Here is a 22,750-nt window from a genome sequence, read left to right as displayed (position 1 = left end):
CATTCCACTCACAGCCTCCTTGCTCCGAATCTCAGATTTAAGCATCTCATGTAGCTTCAAGTTAAAATCCCATCAAATGTAAAAATTATTTGTTCCTTCCCTCCATATATTAACCAAGGCAGTTTTAGTTGCTTTCTTACCTAGCTTTTAATAAAGATGAATCCAGCCATTCTTAACAATAATATGTAGTTATATTAATATTTTATCTCAACTAATGATCAGGCTTGATCGATGCCTTTTTAAATTAATGGAATATTAGATCTTGTAAAATTTATACATGTATATATTGCTGGTTCCTCCACAAAATTTATACACAGGATACATCACACAAATGGCTAGGAAAAAAAACACTAACCAACTTCATATCAGAAGTTATTGGCTGAAGTTGAAGATAAAGAGGCCTTAACAATGAAACACTAAGAGGTATTATTTGACTTCCAAAACAGTGGGGAAGAAAAATCAAAAAAGGGATGATAAACCACTAAGAGAAGGAAGGACAGGATCTGTCAGTGGAATAAGTAGAGAAATTTTTTTTGTTAACTAAAATACTTAAATAGCTTTGTTTTGAGTTGAAGCTTCATTTAAAATCCATCAAGGCTCTGTTTCAGTCCAAGATCAGTTTAAGGTGAATCCAAAGTATTTTGTGCATTCAAATTTGCTTAGTCTGGATTATCAAGGTTGTGCAATAAGAATGTACACTAATAAATTCATTTAGTACACCAATATTGCATGAAGTACCGATCAACCAAATCATTGCATGTTTGTTCTTAATGCACGTACTCCTGCTTATTGAAACTCAGTTAACAACTTTGATGTCCAGCATCTCAAATAAATGTTTGACTTGTGCTCAATAAAATTATCTTAGTTTAAATATTCTAAAGAAATTCATCTGAAAAATTGCAATAGTGATAAAAAATAGCAGGGCCATTAATATTTTTCCTGAAAATAAATGTGGAATCAATAAAGTAATATTAATTTGAGAGTTGTGATTTTGGATAAGTTGGCTCTGTTTCAAGCTGTGCTGTAAACATGTACCAGCATTCTTCAAGTCACTGTGTCACCAGTCAGCTTTCCAGTCAAACAGTGGTACAAAAACTGACTGAAAACAAATGGATAGTGCACATTTCCTGCTAATTTATGTCATTTATCTTAATATATTTGGACAGTAACACTTGACAGAACAAAGATACAGTTGGACAATTCTATCATTTTTCTAGAATCTCCAGTCAGCATCTTTCAGCCCTCACATTTATCACAACTCCAACTTTCTAAACATTTCGACACCATTTCTACAAGTTCACACTGTATCAAAGTGATCAAGGTCAGAGTATCAGAGTGATCTTGGGCCAAGATGGCAAGGAGTTGCCATTTCCAAATCACTGATAAACACAGTGAATGTGAAGAAGTGACAAAAAGACAAATAAAAGACTGAGGGGAAAAAATCAATGGCAAGACTATCCCCATCCTCAGTCACAGTGGGTGACTGCAAGTGCTAAAAACAGTTTGAAACTTTCACAACCATATTCAATCATAAATGCTGAATAAACAATCCATCTTAGCTTTCTCCTGAGATTCAGTCTTCAGCCAGAGTATTTCACTCCACATCATAACAAGAGTAGTACTGGATTAGAAGAGGCTCAGATGAGTTCAGAATATTTGTACTCCCAGAGCAAGCAACACATTTAGCCAAGATTTTCCAGCAGTTTCAATTGCCCATCTTTTCAACAGTGTAGAATATTGCTCAGGTATACTCTGCCCATAAAGAGGCAAATAATTACCACTTGAGCAACATACTGTCAATCTACAAATTGAAGGAATGTAAAATCTACAAGGCCATCAAGCAACACTCACCAATAACCTGACTGATGCCCTGTTCGGGTTTCACCAAGGCCTTTTACAGCTCAATTTCAGAAGTAATTTGAAAGTATTTCCTCTTGACATTAAGACAGTATCAGATTAAGGTACCATCATCCATTGAGCACATCTACGAGGAGCACTGTCACAAAAAAGCAGCATCCATCATTAAGGACCACCACCATCCAAGACCATGCTTTCTTCTTGCTACTGCCATCACAAAGGAGGTACAGGAGCCTTCGGTTTGACAACACTAGGTTCAGGAACACTTGTTACTGCCCAACCATCAGGATGGAACCAAAGGGATAACTCACCCCAAAACTGAACACATTCCACAATCTAAGTACTCACTTTCAAGGACTCTACAACTCAAGCTCTCAATACTTATTATTTATTTATTTATTATAAATATTTTTTAATCTCTATTTCAATTTGCAGTTTGACGTCTTTTGCACATTGGTTGTTCACCTTTTCTGTGTGCAGTTTTTCATTGATTCTATTATGTTTCATTGTGTTTACTGTGAATACCTGCAAAAAAAGTGAATCTCAGGGTAGTAAAAGGCAGAGTTACGAGGACGCTAAATGGCGACTCCTTTGCTTGCATCTTCGGAAACAGCTCTATTTCCATCTTTAATATCTTTATTTTTCCCTTTCAGGATTCTTCTGAAGATCCTGACCTGGAGTTACACGCAGACTTCAGTTCTTTGTGGGAATGGGATCCGTTCTTGGGGTTTCAGGACCGGCCATTGTTCGGCACACCAAGGGGTCAACCTGAGAGGCGGCCTAGTGTTCAGAAGCCTAAGATCTCGGAGTTCTGGAGCCGTCAGATCGAGAGCCGGTGTCACAGTAGGAGACTCGTGTCATTGGGGAGGCCGGAAAATCTCACTGTGGGCCCGAAGACCCGAGATCTTTGCGAACTTCGGGCACAGAGCTTGTAAAAGCGACGAAACTGACTTTTTAACATCGCAAACCAGCGGGTTGTTATGCCTCTTACTCACTGTGAAAATGTGGAACACCTCCCTTTTCCTTATTAGAGACAGTGAAAGAACTTGTGGGTTGCCAAATGCCGGATGGAATGCGATAGTCTTTGGGGTAACTGCAAAGTCTGTTTCTTTGCTATCACTTAGCTCATGCTTGTGCTCCATAGCTGGTATGTTTATTTGTCAGGGGGAGGGGGTATTGTTGCCTTGCTGCCACTTGCAGGGGGGATCTGGGGAGGGACTTTGGGGTTCTCACATTCAACTCTCGTTCATTCTTTGGAACTCCCCTGTTTTCGTGGATGTTTTGTGAAGAAAAAGCATTTCAGGATGTACAGTGGCATGCAAAAGTTTGGGCACCCTGGTCAAAATTTCTGTTACTGTGAATAGCTAAGTAAAAGATGACCTATTTAAAAAAGGCATAAAGTTACAGAAGACACATTTCTTTAATATTTTAAGCAAGATTACTTTTTTTATTTCCATCTTTTACAGTTTCAAAATAACAAAAAAGGAAAAGGGCCCAAAGCAAAAGTTTGGGCACCCTGCATGGTCAGTACTTAGTAACACCCCCTTTGGCAAGTATCACAGTTTATAAACGCTTTCTGTAGCCAGCTAAGAGTCTTTCAATTCTTGTTTAGGGGATTTTCACCCATTCTTCCTTGCAAAAGGCTTCTAATTCTGTAAGATTCTTGGGCTATCTTGCATGCACTGCTCTTCTGAAGCCTATCCACAGATTTTCGATGATGTTTAGGTCGGGGGACTGTGAGGGCCATGGCAAAACCTTCAGCTTGCGCCTCTTGAGGTAGTTCATTGTGGATTTTGAGGTGTGTTTAGGATCATTATCCTGCAGTAGAAGCCATCATCTTTTCAACTTCAGCTTTTTTTACAGATGGTGTGATGTTTAGAACTATAGAACACTATAGCACAGTACAGGCCCTTCAGCCCTCCATGTTGTGCTGACACATATAATCCTTAAAAAAAAGTACTAAACCCACACTACCCCATAACCTCCATTTTTCTTTCATCCATGTGCCTGTCCGAGAGGCTCTTAAATACCCCTAATGTTTTAGCCTCCACCACCATCCCTGGCAAGTCATTCCAGGCACTCATAACCCTCTGTATAAACAAAACTTACCCCTGATGTCTCCCCTAAACTTCCCTCCCTTAATTTTGTACATATGCCCACTGGTGTTTGCTATTGGTGCCCTGGGAAACAGGTACTGACTATCCACCCTAACTACGCCTCTCATAATCTTGTATATCTCTATCAAGTCCCCTCTCATTCTTCTACGCTCCAAAGAGAAAAGTCCCAGCTCTGCTAACCTTGCTTCATGTGACTTGTTCTCCAAACCAGGCAACATCCTGGTAAGTCTCCTCTGCACCCTCTCCATAGTTTCCACATCCTTCCTATAATGAGGTGACCAGAATTGAACACGATACTCTTAAGCGCGGTCTCACAAGAGATTTGTAGAATTGCAAAATGACCTCTCTACTCTTGAACTCAGTCCCCCTGTTAATGAAGCCTAACATCCCATAGGCCTTCTTAATTACCCTATCAACCTGTGCAGCGACCTTGAGGGATGTATGGATTTGAACCCCAAGGTCCCTTTGTTCATTCACACTCTTAAGTAACTGGCCATTAATCCTGTACTCAGTCTTCTGGTTTGTCCTTCCAAAATGCATCACCTCACACTTGTCTGGATTGAGCTCCATCTGCCATTTTTCTGCCCAACTCTGCAGCCTGTCTATATCCTCTTGTAACCTTTGACCACCTATAGCTCCATCCACAACTCCTCCAATCTTCGTGTCATCCACAAACTTACTCACCCATCCTTCTGTCTCTACATCCAGGTCATTTATAAAAATCACAAATAGCAGGGGTCTCAGGACAGATCCCTGCGGCACTCCACTAGTCACCGACCTCCAGGCAGAATACTTTCCTTCCACAACTACCCTCTGCTTTCTTCCTTTAAGCCAATTTTTTATTCAAACAGCCAAGGTTCCACTTATCCCATGCCTCATGACTTTCTGGATGAGTCTCTCATGAGGGACCTTGTCAAATGCTTTGTCAAATTTTGCTTCCAGAATTTGCTGGTATTTAATTGAATTCATTCTTCCCTCTACCAGTGAAATGTTCCCTGTGCCACTGGCTGCAACACAAGCCCAAAGCATGATCAATCCACCACCGTGCTTAACAGTTGGAGAGGGGTTCACTTCATGAAATTCTGCACCCTTTTTCTCCAAACATACCTTTGCTCATTGCGGCCAAAAAGTTCTATTTAAACTTCATCAGTCCACAGGACTTGTTTCCAAAATGCATCAGGCTTGTTTAGATGTTCCTTTGCAAAATTCTGATGCTGAATTTTGTGGTGAGAATGCAGGAAAGGATTTCTTCTGATGACTCTTCCATGAAGGTAATTTTTGTGCAGGTGTCGCTGCACAGTATAACAGTGCACCACCACTCCAGAGTCTGCTAAATCTTCCATAAGGTCTTTTGGAGTCAAACAAGGGTTTTGATTTGCCTCTCTAGCAATCCTAAGAGCAATTCTCTCGGAAAGTTTTCTTGGTCTTCTGGACCTCAATTTAACCTCCACTGTTCCTGTTAACTACAATTTCTTAATTACATTATGAACTGAATAAACAGCTACCTGAAAACACTTTGCTATCTTCTTATAGCCTTCTCCTGCTTTGTGGGCATCATTTATTTTAATTTTCAGAGTACTAGGCAGCTGCTTAGAGGAGCCCATGGCTAATGATTGTTGGGACAAGGTTTGAGGAGTCAGGGTATTTATAAAGCTTTGAAATTTGTATCACCTGGCCTTTCCTAATGATGACTGTGAACAAGCCATAGCCCTAACAAGCTAATTAAGGTCTGAGACCTTGGTAAAAGTTATCCGAGATCTCAAATCTCTTGGAGTGCCCAAACTTTTGCATGGTGCTCCTTTCCTTTTTTTCACTCTAAAATTGTACTAAACAAAAATAATACACTAATCTTGCTTAAAATGTTGAAAAGACTGTTTCATCTTAAACTTTATGACCTTTGGAGATCATTTCATCTTCTACTCACTTTTCACAGTAACAGAAATTTTGACCAAGGGTGCCCAAACTTTTGCATGCCACAGTATATTGTATACATTTCTCTAACATTAAATTGAACCTTTGAACTTTGAAGTGTCTCAGTGATGCTGAGATCAAAAGCATCAAAGGAAATAATGGCAATGTTGAAATTGTGATATTTGGAGCTTAAACATCCCACCTCCAGTATATCATTATACAAGTTCCCAGTTCTAACCATTCTCAATTGCTCATCAATGACCTTTCTCACATCAAAACATCTGAAGAAGGGTGTTACAGATGATTACAGTGTTCAATTCCATTGGTAACTCCTCAGCAAATGAAGCAGCTTATGCCTCCATACTGCAAGACCAAGACAACACTCAGACATGGGCTGATAAATGGCAAATAACGTTTGCTCCATAAAAATGCCATGTAATGATGATTTTCAGCAAGTGTTTAACCACTTCCCCTTGACATTCAATGGAATACCATTGCCTTGCCCTACATCTTCACCAAGGAGCTACCTGTGAGACGAAATTTAATTGGATCAGATATATAGATACCATGACTAAAAGATCATGCTAGATGATGAGTAACCCGTGGAGAGTGGCTCACATCCTGACAACACAAAGCCTTTCCACCAAAACAAGGCATCTTCCTACTATTCAGCATTTTCCAGGACAAAATGACCCATTTGATTGGCACCCACACAATTACTCAAAACATTTGTTGTCTCTGCCATCAGCACATGGGGGATACACTGTATACCATCCAAAAATGCAGTAGAGTTACTTACCTGTACCACTTCAAAAGAGACACCAAAACTCATGACCTCTGCCATCAAAAATGACAACAATGGCAATGCATAGGAACACCACCACCTGCAGATTCCTCACACCGTCATCATCAAGATTGGAACATATCCCTGGTCTCCCATTGTTACTAGCCATAAGTTTTGGAACTCCCTACCCAACTGCAATTGGGAGTATATCCACTTGAAAGACTGCAGAAGTTTAAGGAAGGACAGTAATTTCTGGGTTGCTGCCTGTGCCATGTGCCAGTGAGGGTATGAATAGTAGGATTTGATAGATGAATATGTGGCTGAGAAATTGGTACAGGGGGCAGGATTTCAGATTTTTATATCATTGGGATCTCTTCTGGGGAAGGTTCGACCAGTATAAAAAGTTTGGGTCATACCTGAGCTCAAGGGTGACCAATATCCTTGCAGCCAGGTGTGGTACAGCTGTTGGGAGGGCTTGAAATAATTTGGCAGGGGGATGGGAACTGCAGTGATAGGGTTGAGGATAGTGCAGTTGGTACACAAGTAGGTGCAGTGTGTAGCAAGACAGTGAAGAAGGACAGGCAGATGAGAAAAGCAAAATTGCAGTCAGTGGGATAAATTTAAGTGTAACATGGGGGAAAATTGAAAAGGCAAATGAATACAGGACTGAAGGTATTAAATTTGAATGCATGCAGTATAGGGAATAAGGTAGAGGATCTTGTAGTACAGTTAGATTGGCAGATATGACGTTGTGAGCATCGCTGAGTTGTAGCTGAAAGTAGATCATAATTAGGAGCTTAACATCCAAGGATTCACATTGTATCGAAAAGACTGGTCAGTAGGCAGATGGGGTGGGATGGTTCTGTTGGTAATAAATGAAATCAAATCCATAGTAAAAGATGATATATGATATACCAGAAGATGCAGAATCCTTGTGGGTAGAGTTAGAAAATTGCAGATTTAAAAAGATGCTGATGTGTGTTTATATATAATCCTCTAAACAGTAGCCAGGATGTGGGGAACAAGTTACAATGGGAAACACAAAGTACACTGCAGATGCTGTGGTCAAATCAACACGTACAAAAGCTAGATGAACTCAGCAGGTTGAGCAGCATCCATTGAAATGAGCAGTCAACTTTTCAGGCCGAGACCCTTCGTCAGGACTGAAGGAGGAGGGGGCAGGGGCCCTATAAAGAAGGTGGGGGGAGGGTGGAGGGTGGAAGGTACCAGGTGAAAAACCAATCAGAGGAAAGATCAAGGGGTGGGGGAGGGGATAGGCAGGAGAGGTGAAGAAGGAATGTAAGAGGAAAGTTACAATGGGAAGTAGAAAAGATTATGATAGTCTTGCATATAATATAGCAAAAATTAGTAGGAGGTTAGAGCATTGGGAAGCTTTTGAAAACAAACATAAGGCACTAAGTGGTCATAAGGACAGCAAAGATGAAATATGAAGGTAAACTAGCCAATAATATAAAGGAGGATAACAAAAGTTTTTTATTTCAGATATATACAAAGAGTAAAAGAGAAGCAAGAATAGATTTCAGACCACTGGACAATGATGTTGCTAAGTAATAGGGGACAAACAAGTTCTTTTGTATCATTCTTCGCTTGGAAACCACTAAAAATACCCCAGGAATTTGAGTGTCAGAGGGCAGAAGTGAGTGCAGTTAACATTACCAAAGAGAAGGATCTTGGGAAGCTAACAGGTCTGAACCAGGTGAACTCGCTCTAGGGTTCTGAAAAAGATAGCTGAAGAGATCGTGGAGGCATAAGTAATGATCTTTCAAGAATCACTGGATCAGGAGTACCCAACCTGGGGTCCATGGACTCTTTGCTTAATTATAATGGTCCACAGCATTAAAAAAAGGTTGGGAACCCGTGCACTAAATTCTGGAGGACTGGAAAATTGCAAATGTCACCCCACTCTTAAAAGTACGGAGGCAGAAGAAAGGAAATTATAGGCCAGTTAGTCTGAATTCAGTGGTTCTGAAGATGTTGGAGTCCATTATTAAGGATGAAGTTCCAGGGTATTGGAGGCAAATGATAAAATAGGCCAAAGTCAACATGGCTTCCTAGGGAATATCTTGCCTGAAAGATCTGTTAGAATTCTTTGAGGAAATAACAAGCAGGATGGGCAAAGGAGGTCAGTGGATGTTGCTGACTTGGATTTTCTGAAGGCCTTCAATAAGGTGCTGCACATGAGGCTGTGAAAAGATTAGACCACATGGTATTACAGGAAAAGTACTAGCATGGATAGAAGATTGGTTGACTAGTGGTGTTCTGCAGGGTCGGTGTAGGGACTGTTTCTTTTGACATTATCTATTAACGATTTGGATGACAGAATTGATAGCTTTGTGGTCAAGGTAGTGAATGATACAAAGATACGTGGAGAGCAGTTAGTGTTGATGAAGTGGAGAGTCTGCAGAAGGACTGAGGAATGGGCAAATAGGTGGCAGATGAACATAGTGCAGTGAGGTGTGGTCATGCACTTTGGTAGAAGGAATAAAAACACAGTCTATTTTCTAAATGGGGAGAAAATTCAAAAATCTGAGCTGCGAAGGGACTTTGGCATCATTGTACAGGATTCCCTCAAAGGTTGACGTCCAGGTTGTTTCAGTCATAAGGAAGTCAAATTCAGTGTGAGCATTCATTTTGAATGGTCTAAAATACAAGAGCAAGGATGTAATGCTGAGGTTTTACAAGGCAGTGGTTAGATCACACTTGGGAGTATTGTGAGCAGTTTTGGGCCATTCATCTAAAAGATGTGCTAGCATTGGACAGGGTCCAGAGGAGGTTCACAAGATTAATTCTGGGAATTGAAAGGGTTAACATATGAGGAACATTTGATAGCTTTGGGCCTGTGCTCGCTGGAGTAGAGAATGATATGGGCGATCTCATTGAAAGCTATCACATATTGAAAGGCCCAGATAAGTGGATATGGAAAACATGTTTCCTAACATGGGGGACTCTAGGACTAGAGGGTACAGATTCAGAACTTAAGGACATCCCTTCACAAGAGAGATAAAGAGGCATTTCTTTAGCCAGAGTGTGATAAACTGTTGAAATAATTTCTACAGATGGCTGTGGAGGCCAGGTTATTGGGTATATTTAAAGCAGAGTTCAAAAGGTTCTTGATTAATCAGGGCATCATAGGTTACAGAGAAAGCAGAAATATGGTGGTGACAGGGATAATAAATCAATCATGATATAATGGTGGAGCAGCCTTGAAGACCCAAATGACCTAATTCTGCTCCTGTCTTATGATCTCATGGTCTTAAAGTAGTAGGCTCACCATAACCAAGGACAGTCAGGGATGGGCAATAAATGCTGGCCTTACCAGTAATGTTCAGGTCTTTAAAATGGAAAAGAAAATTCTCCACAGGAAAAGTAAAATGGATTTTTAAAAAAGAAAAATAAAACTAAAATAAGCAGTCCTTTATCAGTATGGTAGTCCAGTAGATATCCAGTCACTAGGTGTATTTATATTAGTGACCTTCCACATTAATCACATATAGTATTCAAAGTCACGCATTACAGCAAGCCAGGAATGCAAGAAAATTTTGTACCTTTCCAGTCAGTTAAAATTATCTTGCTCACACATTTCTCAAAATGTTTCTAGAAAGCGACTAAACAGAAATAACAAAATACAATTTATGTGCAAACTGAGTAAGCACAACTTACCAAGCCACCTGTGTTGCTGGGCCTGTTGTTAATTCTACAGCCTCATAGTTGAAACTTCCTGCAGTAGTGGGAGACTCCTCCAAAATGACTGAGAAATCACTGCCCAGACTGGTGGTACTTCCTCGGTCTGTATGAGCTAACACAAGCACGTGTTATATATAGGATTTAGTACAAAGCATTCATCGTAATTGCACAAGCTCAATGTCGTATTAAAACAGAAGGAAAGATAACTTAATCTTATTCTCTGAATCACAGAGCATTTTGTTTTGAAAACCGTGTTTGGTCACAGATACTTTGCTTTCAGAATTATTCTTAAATCAGTCCCGATACCATAAGCTGCATACTAAACAGAGCTCTCTTCGGGCTGAATTTTGGGATCTTGACTTAATTAAAATGCCGTTAGTTCAATTTAGACATCTGTTGGTGAAGATTGTTAGATATCACGGATTATTTCCCCACATGTAAGCAGCACTTTTTGATATAACTGCACTGTCATGAATACTGATGTGCTATTAGGAGTTGAGAGCCATAGTGACAATGTGTCAAACACATGGCCAAGTATTTATATAGCAATATATTAATAATATAAATAAAAGCTCATTTTTAGATGAATTAGCCTCCAATGAAAAAAAACCTTTTTAAATCAGGTTTTTATTCAAAGCCAAGTTCTTGATGTAAAGTAAAAGCAATTGAACGTCAAGTCTTCCAGCAAAACAAATATTCTATTTGTCTTAATCATATCTGAACATAGTTCCCGTAGGAAGGGAAATAAAGAAATCAGCAATGCCATTTGCTTTCAATACGAATAGGAGTAAATTGAAGAAAGGAGACCTCAGAACTGTGGTTAAAGAGTTGCACATTTAAGTTAATTCTAATTATTTTATTCACAAAGGTTGATGACAAAGAGCTTTATTATTTATTGCAACACAAACCAGGGTGAATCACCAATGTGGATTCCTGCATTTACTACTTAGACAGCATCTCTTCTGTTTCAGCTTATGTTTATGCAGCATAAACGAATTTTTAAAAAATGTGATCAGGGTCAGAAAGCTTAGAGAAGAGCATTTTGTTGTTCCCTGCTTACAGTGCCAAAGTTAATCTTTTCAGATGCCTCTCTATAACAGCAACGAATCACAAAGCCCTTTCATAGGAGCAAATGGATTATGAGAGTACAAAATGAGTTATGGATGACTCACTGTGCTATTGAATAACTGAAGATTCAACATATACAGTATGAAAGCTAATGTATTTGTTAATACCTATACAGGGTATTGAATAGTTTTTAAAAAAGTAAATGCAAGTCATGTGAAATTGGGTTACATAATACATCACAAGGTATTGCCATTTTCAAAGTGTCCAATCACTACAGTGATAAAAAAAATAACAGTTCCCAGTCAGCTTTACAGATGGTAATTATTTAACCTTAGAACTACACTGGATTTATTTTCTTAAATTACTGCCTCATTGCATTTTCAAGAAGTTTCTCTGCAGATTTCTGGAAGCCTACTGTTTTATAAACCAATGAAAAGGATTCACTGTGTGATGCCAACATTAAAATTTCTTAGAAGTATTCCATGCTTGCCAATGACTTTGATTATTCTTTTACGATTAAGTTGTGGATTAACTCACCCTTCGTTGGTCTTACGTCAGATCAAGCCCACAGGTAAAAACCTGAAGCATTGATAACTTTTCAAGTTCAAGAAGGCTTCAGGATTAAGAATGTGCTAATATGCTGAATAATGACCACTCAAGTAACTGGGCACTGCTACATACTTCAACCACTAAATCATGCCAGAGTAGTCTTCAAAAATATTTTGGCACTTTCTAGAAAGCACAGGCACTACTATACTGTAGTTCAAAGAGAACAGATGAAAAATATTTTACGTTCAAAATAAAGTCCATATCATAACATTTCAATTTCACCAGCATATACTCTTTATGGGTAGGCAAACATTTTGTAAACTTCCAGATGTATAAACTGGTAGCATCCTCTGCTACCAGTCCTGACGAAGGGTCTCTGCCCGAAACGTCAACAGTGCTTCTCCGTATAGATGCTGCCTGGCCTGCTGTGTTCCACCAGCACTTTGTGTGTGTTGTTTGAATTTCCAGCATCTGCAGATTTCCTCGGGTTTGAACTATAATCTGCATTTTAGTATGCATTAGATTTTGGCTTTTTTTAAAAAAGCTGCTAATCTTTAAGTAATCTACTGCAATTTGTAGAGTAGTAACATTCACAGCTGCATTATAATCATTCTATAGCCTGCAAGTATTTGTAATTATGCAGATATTCAACAATTGCTATCAATATCTAGAGACAAAACTGAATTACTAACAAACTAAAAAACGTGTGCAGGGTGTGTCTCCTTGGAATAAATTGATTTGAAGTGTACCTACCCAATGTACACAGATCATCCACTGGAAACTCAGTTTCTTTTTGTGTGTTCTTCCTTCTGCAAAGGAAAAGGAATAGATGCAAGGCAAACTGAAGTTTTATTTTTGAGGGGCAAACTGCATGTGAAAGTGCAGACAAAGATCTTTTCATCCTTTAATAAAATGTATCTACACAATTTTAGGGAAGGCTAGCAGATGAAAATTTGGAGGGGGGGTAATAAGGCACAAAGATAGTTGGGACAAATAAAAGACAGCTGATTTAGCAAAAAATGACATGAAAAACAACATGAAATCACCTACTTGGTAGAAAAAAAGAAAGACAGTGATTGTTAGGAAACTCCTCAGATTTATAGTCATAGGGTACTTCAGCACATAAAGAGTTCCTTCAACACATCTAGTCCATGCCAAACTATTATTCTGTCTAGTCCTATCTTCTTGCATCTGGATCATAGTAGCCCTCCATACCTGTCCCATCCTAGCACTTACCCAAACTTCTCTTAAATATTGAAAATGAACCCACATTCTCCACTTCTGCTGGCACCTCATTCCACACTCACACCACCTCTGAGTAAAGAAGTTCCTTTCATGTTCCCCTTAGACTTTTCACCTTTCACCTTTAACCCATGGCCTCTAGTTCTAGCCTCACCACCTCAGTGGGAAGACAACTTACATTCACCCTATTTATACCCCTCATAATTTTATATACCTCCATTAACTCTCCCCTCATACCCTATGCTCCAGGAAATAAACGTGGGTGACCGGAACTATACACAATACTCCACATTAGGCCTCAACAACATCTTATACAACTTCAAAATCACATCATCACATCCTGATTCCAGTAATCAATACTTTAATTTATAAGGGCTAACATGCCAAATGCTCTCTTTGTGACACTATTTACCTGTGAGGGCAATTTAAAGGAATAATAGATCTTTATTCCTAGATCCCACCATTCTACTGCACTTCTCAGTGTCCCTACCATTCACCATGTACCCTGGTTTGTCCTCCCAAAGTGCAACACCTCATACCTGTCTGCACTAAATTCCACCCCCCATTTCTCAGCACATTTTTCCAACTAGTTTACATCCTATAGCAAGCAATTAAGACAAATGATGTATTGATCTTTACTGCAAGAGAATTTGCATACAAGGGTAGAAACATCTTACTTTAATTGTATAAAACTCGGTAATATGAGTCTGGTCTTCTTACATAAGGAAGGATAAACTTACACGAGAGGAAATGAAGCAAAGTACACTAGATTGATTCTTGAATGGCAGGTTTATTGTGTCTGGAGAAATCAAGTAAAGCGGCCTGTACTCCACTGAGTTTTGAAGAATGAGAGATGACCTCATTGAAATGCACACCAGCTTTAAGGTGCTTAATAGGATAGATGTAATACTCGTGCTTCTCTTGGCTAGAACATAATCACACCATAAATGACCAGCAGTTCAGGACAGAAGAAATTTCTTCAACCAGAGGGTGGTGAATCTTTGACATTTGCTACCCCAGTCAATAGTAGAGGCTCATGTGTTGAGTATATTGTATACAGACCATTCAATGTTTAGAGATTAAGGAAATAAAGGGATCATAGGCTAGTGCAGGAACACACACACAAAATTTTACTGAACGTCAGGGTGCACTAAAGTAAGCAAATGTCTTTCTCCCACTTTTATACTTTAAGAAAAGAATACATGTTATCATCACTCTTGGATTCGCTACTTACATGAACAACTTGGATGTAAGAATTGAGGTAATGATAACATTTGCTGACAATACTGTATTGGGTAATTTGGTGAAGTCTGAAAATGTTATTGAAAGCCAAACATGAAGCTACTGGATTGCTATAAAGACTGATCTGGTTCCTTCATGCTATTGGCATTTGAGAAGTGAAAAAGTATGAACTCATTAAAGACAGCAATACAATAGATGAAACCATAAAAATGTTAACCTCTGGATTTATTACAGGGGACAGGCTGAAAGGGCATGGGACTAATGTTGAATTTGTACATGATTCAACTGGATCTCTAAGCAGAGTTTTAGTCACTATTAAAGGATAAATGCAAAATCAATTAACATGATCCTGAGCATGGCTCATTACAAATTTAACAACAAAAGAGGGATTAGTCATGAGAAAAAACTGACACATTAGTAACAAAATATTTAAAATGTTCTTTTGAATTAAAGCATAATTATATAATCCATGATAAACAAGTAGCAAAGTTACTGGGTTAACAGTCAGAGTCCAGTAATTTACCAATATGGATTTGGGTGCTGACATGGCAGCTGGGAAACGAACTAGAACTTAAAATGAAAAAGTAATCACCAAACATGAAGCTACTGGATTGTTATAAAGACTGATTCGGTTCCTTCATGATTTTCAGGGAAAAAAACCTATCTTTCTCCAGACAAATGTGACTTTAGGTGCATCAGCTTTGTTGATTTGTGACCAACTCCCTAGTTCAGGGACAAATATGGGATGGACAATAAATGCTGTAGTTGCAAGTGATTTCCACACCCTGTCTTAAAAGTTTAAAAATATAATTTGACAAATATTTATTAAAAGATGCCTAGAATAGCAGATCCACTGGCATGGATCATTACTAAACACAAGCTTTAAACTTTTTTGTAAAGAACAGAAGAAATGTTTAGAAAATACCGAATGTTAGGATGAGTGAGCTTGGCTTGTGCATAAATTGACTTCGAGTTTCAAACTGAGCTGGATATTTCTATACATAAAGATTCTATAGACATCATTGCTCTGGTGTCCACACTGAAAAACAGGAAGGCTATTGCATATGTAGGTTGCACAAGAAAGGACAAGGATATGAGAAGTGTCAGTATTCAGACAGACCTATGTACATATCTCACTTCCAGACAGAATACATGCACAATGAGCAATTAGGAAAGCAAATGGATTGTTGTTCTTGTGAAGTTTTAAGATCAAAGTGAGATGCATCTTACTACAAACATATGCTCCAGATGAGATGTCATCTGTAATACTGTGTCCAATCCCAGTTGTCATAACAGGAGTAGAGTGAATGTTCACCAGATTGATTCTCGCAAAAACAGGTTTATTGTAGAAAGACTAGGCCTATATTCGAACTCAGAGGAATGAGAGGTGATCACAATGAGATTTTAAATATTCTTACAGGCTAGATGTGGTGTTAATGACTCCTTTAGTCAACATAACCAAGGCAAAAATCACATTATCAAAATAAAGATTTGGCCATTCACGACAGAGAATAAATTCAAATTTAATTAAGATGTAAAAAAAAATTCATGCAGAGTGTAGTTGTCCTTTGAAATTCTCTACCCAAGAAGATTGTAAAGGCTCAGTTACAGTGTGCATTCAAGTCAGATTTCAATGGATTTCTAGATATTGAAGAATTGAGGAATATGCAGGGAAGTGGCATTGAGGAGTGCCAACTGAAGGGCAGAACAGGCATGATTAACACAAAGACATACTCCAGCTTCTGTCCCTCATGTTCCAAGATTGTTTCCTTGGGTAATTACTTGTCCAGTTGCTGTAAACACTACACACCTTCCTGATTTAACTTGTTTCCTGAACATCATCACTTTGCACTTGAAATAGGTGGATTTACATTGTTCTATTTCCTTTTCTGAGTTTAAATATTTGCTCACTGAACCAGAATTTACATTGCAGAACAGTTCGAATGCTCTTTCTGAATCCCAACACCAACCCATTTGGGAAACATTGAAGCTTTGAGCTGTCACTTGGTCTCTAGACCAGTCCTCCAATGAAGGCCCTGTAATACGAGATCCTTACCTCAGCTTTTTCTCTGCAGAGAACTCTTCTGAGGTGATGTGCTTCAAAAAATTGAAGCAAAAGAAAAAAATCTAAGACAAAATAGAATTTGATTTTAGATTTCAAAGTTCAGAAGATTTTCTATGAATACACAGAACTAGAATGGACTGGCTGAAATAACTACGAACTGTATCAACTTTTACTTGAAACTTAAAGCTAAACAATATAAATGATAGAAACAAAGTAACACTAAAGACACATAGAAAGAGAAGTTCGATTTAGTATTTCTAGAAAAGTAATCCTCACTGTTAGAAAGGTCGAGGGAGGATTTAGAGAGATGCAGGTCAAATGGGACTAGCCCAGATTGACACCACGGATGTGAAGGGGTCAAAGGCTCCATTTCCCTACTGGATGACTGTGTATTTTTCCAGCAGTTTGCTTTCTGGTATTTCTCTGGTTAACAACACTGGCTTTTCATAGTTTATTTTCAGCTTCTTTTTGCATTCAATGTTTAATTTTGCAAACTGTGATCTCACAGAACAGTACAATAGCACCACCCACTGGTTAAAACTACAGCTACAGAACTCTTAAAAAAATAAAATCAATGCACCTTCCTTTCTTCCTTCCTACACAAAGATAAGATACACAAATTAGGAAAGCCCATTTCTTCTGCCTCAATGGGATTCTTTCTGGCATCAAATACAGCAGACATAAGCTTGGTCATGCTTACTTTTAGCTAACAGTTTGATAGGGAACTTAAGGTCATCAACCAGTCTTCTGAAGATGGACAAACATCAAGTCCTAGAGGATCTGAAAATCATATGCTATATCTGAATTCAACGACAGAGCATTAATGAACAGGGGAGTTGCCTAGCAAAAGAACAACTTTTTTCGACTGGAAGGGTCACTGGTTCTATACATGTGCAGTGGAGAGGATATTGACTGGTTTCATCACAGCCTGGTAGGGAAACAAAAAATGCCTTCAATGAAAAAGCCTACCAAAAAAAAAAGTGGCTACAGCCCAGTCCATAACAGGTAAAGCCTTCCTCACCACTGAGCACATCTACATGGAGCTCTGTCACAGGAAAGCAGCACCCATCCCAAGGACCCCCACCATCCAGGCCATTCTTTCTTCTTGCTACTGCCATCAGAAAGATGGTACAGGTGCTTCAGAACCCACATCACCAGGATCAAGGACAGTTATTACCCCTCAAACATCTGGCTCTTGAACCTAGAGGGGATAATTTCACCTACCTCATCACTGAACTGTTCCCACAACCTATGAACTCACTTTGTAGGACTCTTTAACTCATGTTCTCAATATTTATTGCTTAATTATTTATTTCTCTTTTTGTATTAGCATAGTTTGCTGTCCTTCACAAATTGGCATTTGTCCGTCTTGTTGGGTGCAGTCTTTCATTAATTGTATTGTGCTCCTTTGAATATTGGCAAGAAAATGAATCTCAGGATGACATGTAGGTACTTTGACAATATGCTTTACTTTCAAAAGGTAGGTAGTAGGTTCATGTAAGTAGCTAGCTTAATTTGTTTTATTTTCACATCCTTAATTATTTGCTGGCATTTTACATTTAATGCTTGAATTTTTAATTTTTATTCTGCCCCAAATTTAATTCTACTCGAAAAATTTTCAAACATATGATTATTGGAAACATTTAAAAATTCTGAAAATCTTTTGCACCAACAGGCTGGCAAAAGTTTTCCTAGAGATGGGGCCCTGGAATTCATACACAAGATTTGCCCATAATACAGAGCATGCTCAGATAATATAGGACTGTAATGGGAAGCAAATTCAAACAGCAGGCCAGATACAGGATGATCCGAACCATTCAAAAACAAGTCATCAGTTTTCTAATTGACCTAAATTTCTACAAGGCTTGACACAGCACAATTCTTTCATAATGTAAATGGAATTAACAAACTGCCTTTTTTCCTTAATCATAATAGTCTTACAATAAATAGAATAATAATTCAGGATATCAAACTAATCCTATTATAATAAAAATACAACAGCCAATTTTAATCATCAACGAAAGACATTTATTCAGCTTTAACTTACCTCCTCCCCTTTGCTAAGCCTGTCAGATAACATGTGTCTGCAAATACAGAAATAGGAAATATTGACTTATTTTGTATATTGTTAATATTATTTATTCAAATCTTATTTGATTAAATGAATATTCCAGTTTTGCTGTCCAAAGATCAAAATTCTTCTCCTATTCCAACCAATTCATCTTCCCAATTTGCACTTCAGTCCCCCAACCAAATAGGATCAACCACTTGGAGTTATAAAGCTGCAATTCAATTGGTACACATGAACTTTTTAGCAAAACATTGGTTTGTTGTCATGCATCTTCTGTACCAATCTCAAGTGGAATACCTCTGCCTCCATCCTAGATATCACTGTAACTACCTGCAGTGTCACCATGGCACTACCATAATACATGCTATGACTAAGCTTTCATAGCTCTCTTTCCAAAGACGCACTCTGTTCTGGATGAAGGATTTTTCTACTCATCATAGTCTAGTCTTTAATGTTTTTGGACTGTGACTCCAGGTTCCAGAGAAATAACGCCCATATATTTATACTGTCAAGCACCATAGAAATGTTACACATTTCAATAAGATTACCTCTAAGTATCACTGACCAGGGAAAAGAAATAATGAAATGTGTATAGCAACTTATTTTGATCAATGTATTCTTAGCTCCAAAAACAAACAGGAAAAAAAAAGAATTCAGTACTGGATATAGTTCTGGGGAGGGGAGGGAAGGAAAGGAAAGGAGGGTGGGGAATAAACCATGTTTCAACGGAGGAATATTTGGGGAATAGTGATCATAATTATATCACACTTAAAATAGTTAAGGAAACAGACAAAGAACAGAACGCAAAGTGTAAGAACAATTAAGGAGAGTTCACTTCAGCAACTTGTCATGGAAACCAAGTGAATGAGAGTCAAAATCTTTAAGACAAGCTTTAGCCTTCAAGAGGCTGTAAATTCTCAAAAGTGGAGAGAAGAATTACACAGAACAGAATGAAGTAAGACAAATGACTATTTCCAATCCATTATAGAACCTAATACAGGAACTGTTAATAAAATCTAAAAAGAGAAAAAGGTGGCCAAAAACCCAAAACACAAGGATTGTGTATAAAATGAGTACTCCATACTGGCTTTCACTAAACACTGGAACACAATTATGAACCACTAGATAAGTACACATCCTTTCTTTCTATCCCTTCTCACATTAGCTTCATAAACAGAGTAGAACACAACTTGGGTTCTTTGGCATGCAATGTTGGAAAATGTGACTCTACCTACAATGTATCAAAGTTTCTTAAATATGGGAAAAATGGCAATTAAAAGAATCAGCCATCTACAGCTCTGCTTAAAGAGGGGTTACAAAAATATCAGCAACAAAGATCAGACACAAAATTAAATGGCACATGGGGCATTACTTCATTGGTGGGTAGCACAAAACCTGGGAATGAATTGACCAGTAAATAATGCTACTCAAGAAGACATACATTAAATAAACACTGGGTGAATTTATTGCAGAGATTTGTGGAAATTGTACACCTTAACAGGAAGCACAAGGACAAGCAATATAATCTAAATGAAAAAAATGTTGAATGTTATAGTAGAACAGAGTCTTGGAGGTGTTACATAAACCAAACTTTAAAGATGACAGGGCAAGTTGTGTCGTCCCCCCCCCCCCCAGAGAGTTGTGTCCCCAGAGACAAACCAAATTCTAGTATTTGTTGTTAGAGGTAATAGAACACAAATAAGGAAAGTAATGCTAATTTAAGGAAACACTGATTAAGTCACCTTAATTGCAGTTCAATTCTGGATAATTATTTTAGGACAAACAACAAAACATTATAAATATGGAATGCATTGTTTCAAGAATGATGTAATCAGACTTAATAGTTAAGATTAAAAAGAACTTTAGTTCTGTAGAAAATGAAGGAGAGTGGAACTAAATAGAACTCTGAAACAAACCAGCACAGACACAATATAGCAAATAACTTAATTTTGGGCTGCTATTCCATTCCATGGCTCAATGGAGTACAAATGTGGGAAATATCAGTAGCAAATTAATATCACTGGGTTTCAGAAAAATCTATTTATAAAAAACTGACATTACCATTGCTATTGATAAATGCAAAACAAACTCACCCAAAAAGGAACCAATCGTACGCAATGGTTAGATAAAGGATTTCCACAGGCTCTAGAGAAACATGTACAAGTCCATCCTGTCAGGTAAAAAATGTGGCAAAGTTTTAACTAAGAGGCGCCTCAAACTATAACAAAACTTTGAGCTCTTAACAAACAATATTAAACACAACCTTATTATGAACTTATACAATGCTTGAGGTCTCTATGTAGTCTATAATAAACATCCACTTGTTTAAAGCTGACTAAAAAGCTGAAGTTGCAGCATTTCCCATTCTATTTTAGCTTGTCGATAGCACTACTCCTACTCTCAAACTTATCATCACTGGTCATGGTCATAAGATATTAAGTAGCTTGAGCTTATACCTTTGCTTTCCTTCTTGAAAATCTATCCCTTGTGTTGACCTTTACTGATACGTGGTTCATTTCTTAGATTTATTAATGAAAAACTTGTAGCAGGAGGAAGACTAACATTTACTCCTATTCAGAATCAACTGAGTAGGTTTGTATGAACCAAATTCTTTAACATGTGGATCTTTCAGTAAAAACCCTATCATGGGGTAAATAAATAAAGAGCTTTCTTGGATTCTGACTCATTGCCAGTGAAGCAGAGCAACCTATTTTTTTATTGAGCTTGTGTGTAAGAGGGAAGGAAGTGAAGATGATAGCCAAACAAGTAAATATCTGCAATAAGTTTGCCCTTCTGTTATTTGAATCAATCCTACAGTCTCTTCATTTAAATAAGCCTATGATATTTCTCAGTTATTTCTCAAGTTTCTGCATAACCTAGCCATTCAGCATCTGACTTCATATACAAAGCACCACAATTCACTTAGTACGATTGAGAAGATCGGCTAATATTTTATTATTGTCTCCTAAGTTAGTACATTTTATAATTGCTTGTTAAATAGAACAAGTAAAGCATTCAAGCTCAAGTTTACCGTCATTCAACCATACAAATGCATACCAGCAAACAAAACAAAGTTTCTCTGGACCAAGTGCTCCACACAGTACATATAACTCACACATATGATACAAAGTAATATTACACTAGTAAATTTATAAATAATAAGGTGCATTTGCAACACAAGTTAAAAATTAAACAGCATAACACTAGAGGCGCTTCATACATGACAAGTCCTGGGTGCTGGCAGGGATTTCAGTAGTCTTATGGACTGAGGAGAAAGCTGTTTCTCACCTGTGTCCAAATGCTACAGTATTTGATGGTGGAGAGAAGCAGCGGGTGGTCAAAGAGTTTGTTGAATAAATGGGATTCAAGTGATAGAAAGCTGAAACACACAGCCTTTGAAGGCAGCTTTTAAACATGGAATTGGTCAATGCAGTTTGGGCTCTTTCCAATCAATGTTGCTGATTGTCAATTTCTTTTGAACACATTAAACCACAGCTCTGTGTTATCAGCAATTTGGTGAGACTTAGAATATCAAATTATGAAAGCCATTTGGCACGTTATCTCTTATATGACACTATATTCGAGAATTGAGCTGCTGAGTTACAATTTTCAGACCAACAGTAATGTATTAAGTTCTGAAGCAGCTGGATTCAAACTTGCAAGCAATGATCGTCCTACTCCAAGTTGGAGAAAAATGAAGGGGAACAGCAAAAAGAGGCAAAATATTAAAGATCCCAATGATAAACACTTGTCCATATTGCTAAAGCAGCTTGCTGACTTTTTCATCCCATTTCCATCCTCTGTCACTCCCAGTCTTAATTTCATTTTTACAGTAATGTTTTCCCTATAACACTTCAGCGAATGTCTTACTATGAGAGGAAATGACAAAGATCCACTCACAAGGGTTGGGTAATTGAATCATTTTCTAATGACAATCACTGACAGTTCTTCCAAATGAGCAACAAGCAAAAATTATGATTCCATGTGTTGCAAACTTGAATTTTAGAAAACCAAAATTAAGTAAATTTACTTATTTCCTTCTGAGAAAGGACCTTGAGGAACTGACTGACATCTCAAATGCACAATCAGGATTAATGAAACTGATCCAGGTAAAATCTTCCAAACTACACATTTAAAAC

At 38.0% G+C, this 22,750-nt stretch overlaps 1 protein-coding gene across 2 annotated transcripts in view; it reads right to left on the bottom strand.

Annotated features, from left to right (window-relative positions):
- The window catches only part of mtmr14 (myotubularin related protein 14), a 132,576-nt gene that overhangs the window by 22,293 nt on the left and 87,533 nt on the right, over positions 1–22,750 (bottom strand). For both annotated transcript variants that reach the window (XM_059944786.1, XM_059944787.1), the window contains exons 12-16: positions 20,705–20,781; positions 18,588–18,624; positions 16,532–16,602; positions 12,745–12,800; positions 10,351–10,486 (exon numbers count right to left, since the gene is read on the bottom strand). In XM_059944786.1, the coding sequence (XP_059800769.1) occupies positions 10,351–10,486; positions 12,745–12,800; positions 16,532–16,602; positions 18,588–18,624; positions 20,705–20,781 (377 nt within the window). The remainder of the gene's footprint in view (positions 1–10,350; positions 10,487–12,744; positions 12,801–16,531; positions 16,603–18,587; positions 18,625–20,704; positions 20,782–22,750) is intronic.

The sequence above is a fragment of the Hypanus sabinus genome, chromosome 19 (genome assembly GCF_030144855.1).
Source record: "Hypanus sabinus isolate sHypSab1 chromosome 19, sHypSab1.hap1, whole genome shotgun sequence".
Taxonomy (NCBI): domain Eukaryota; kingdom Metazoa; phylum Chordata; class Chondrichthyes; order Myliobatiformes; family Dasyatidae; genus Hypanus; species Hypanus sabinus.
This window is presented reverse-complemented; position numbering and strand designations above follow the sequence as displayed.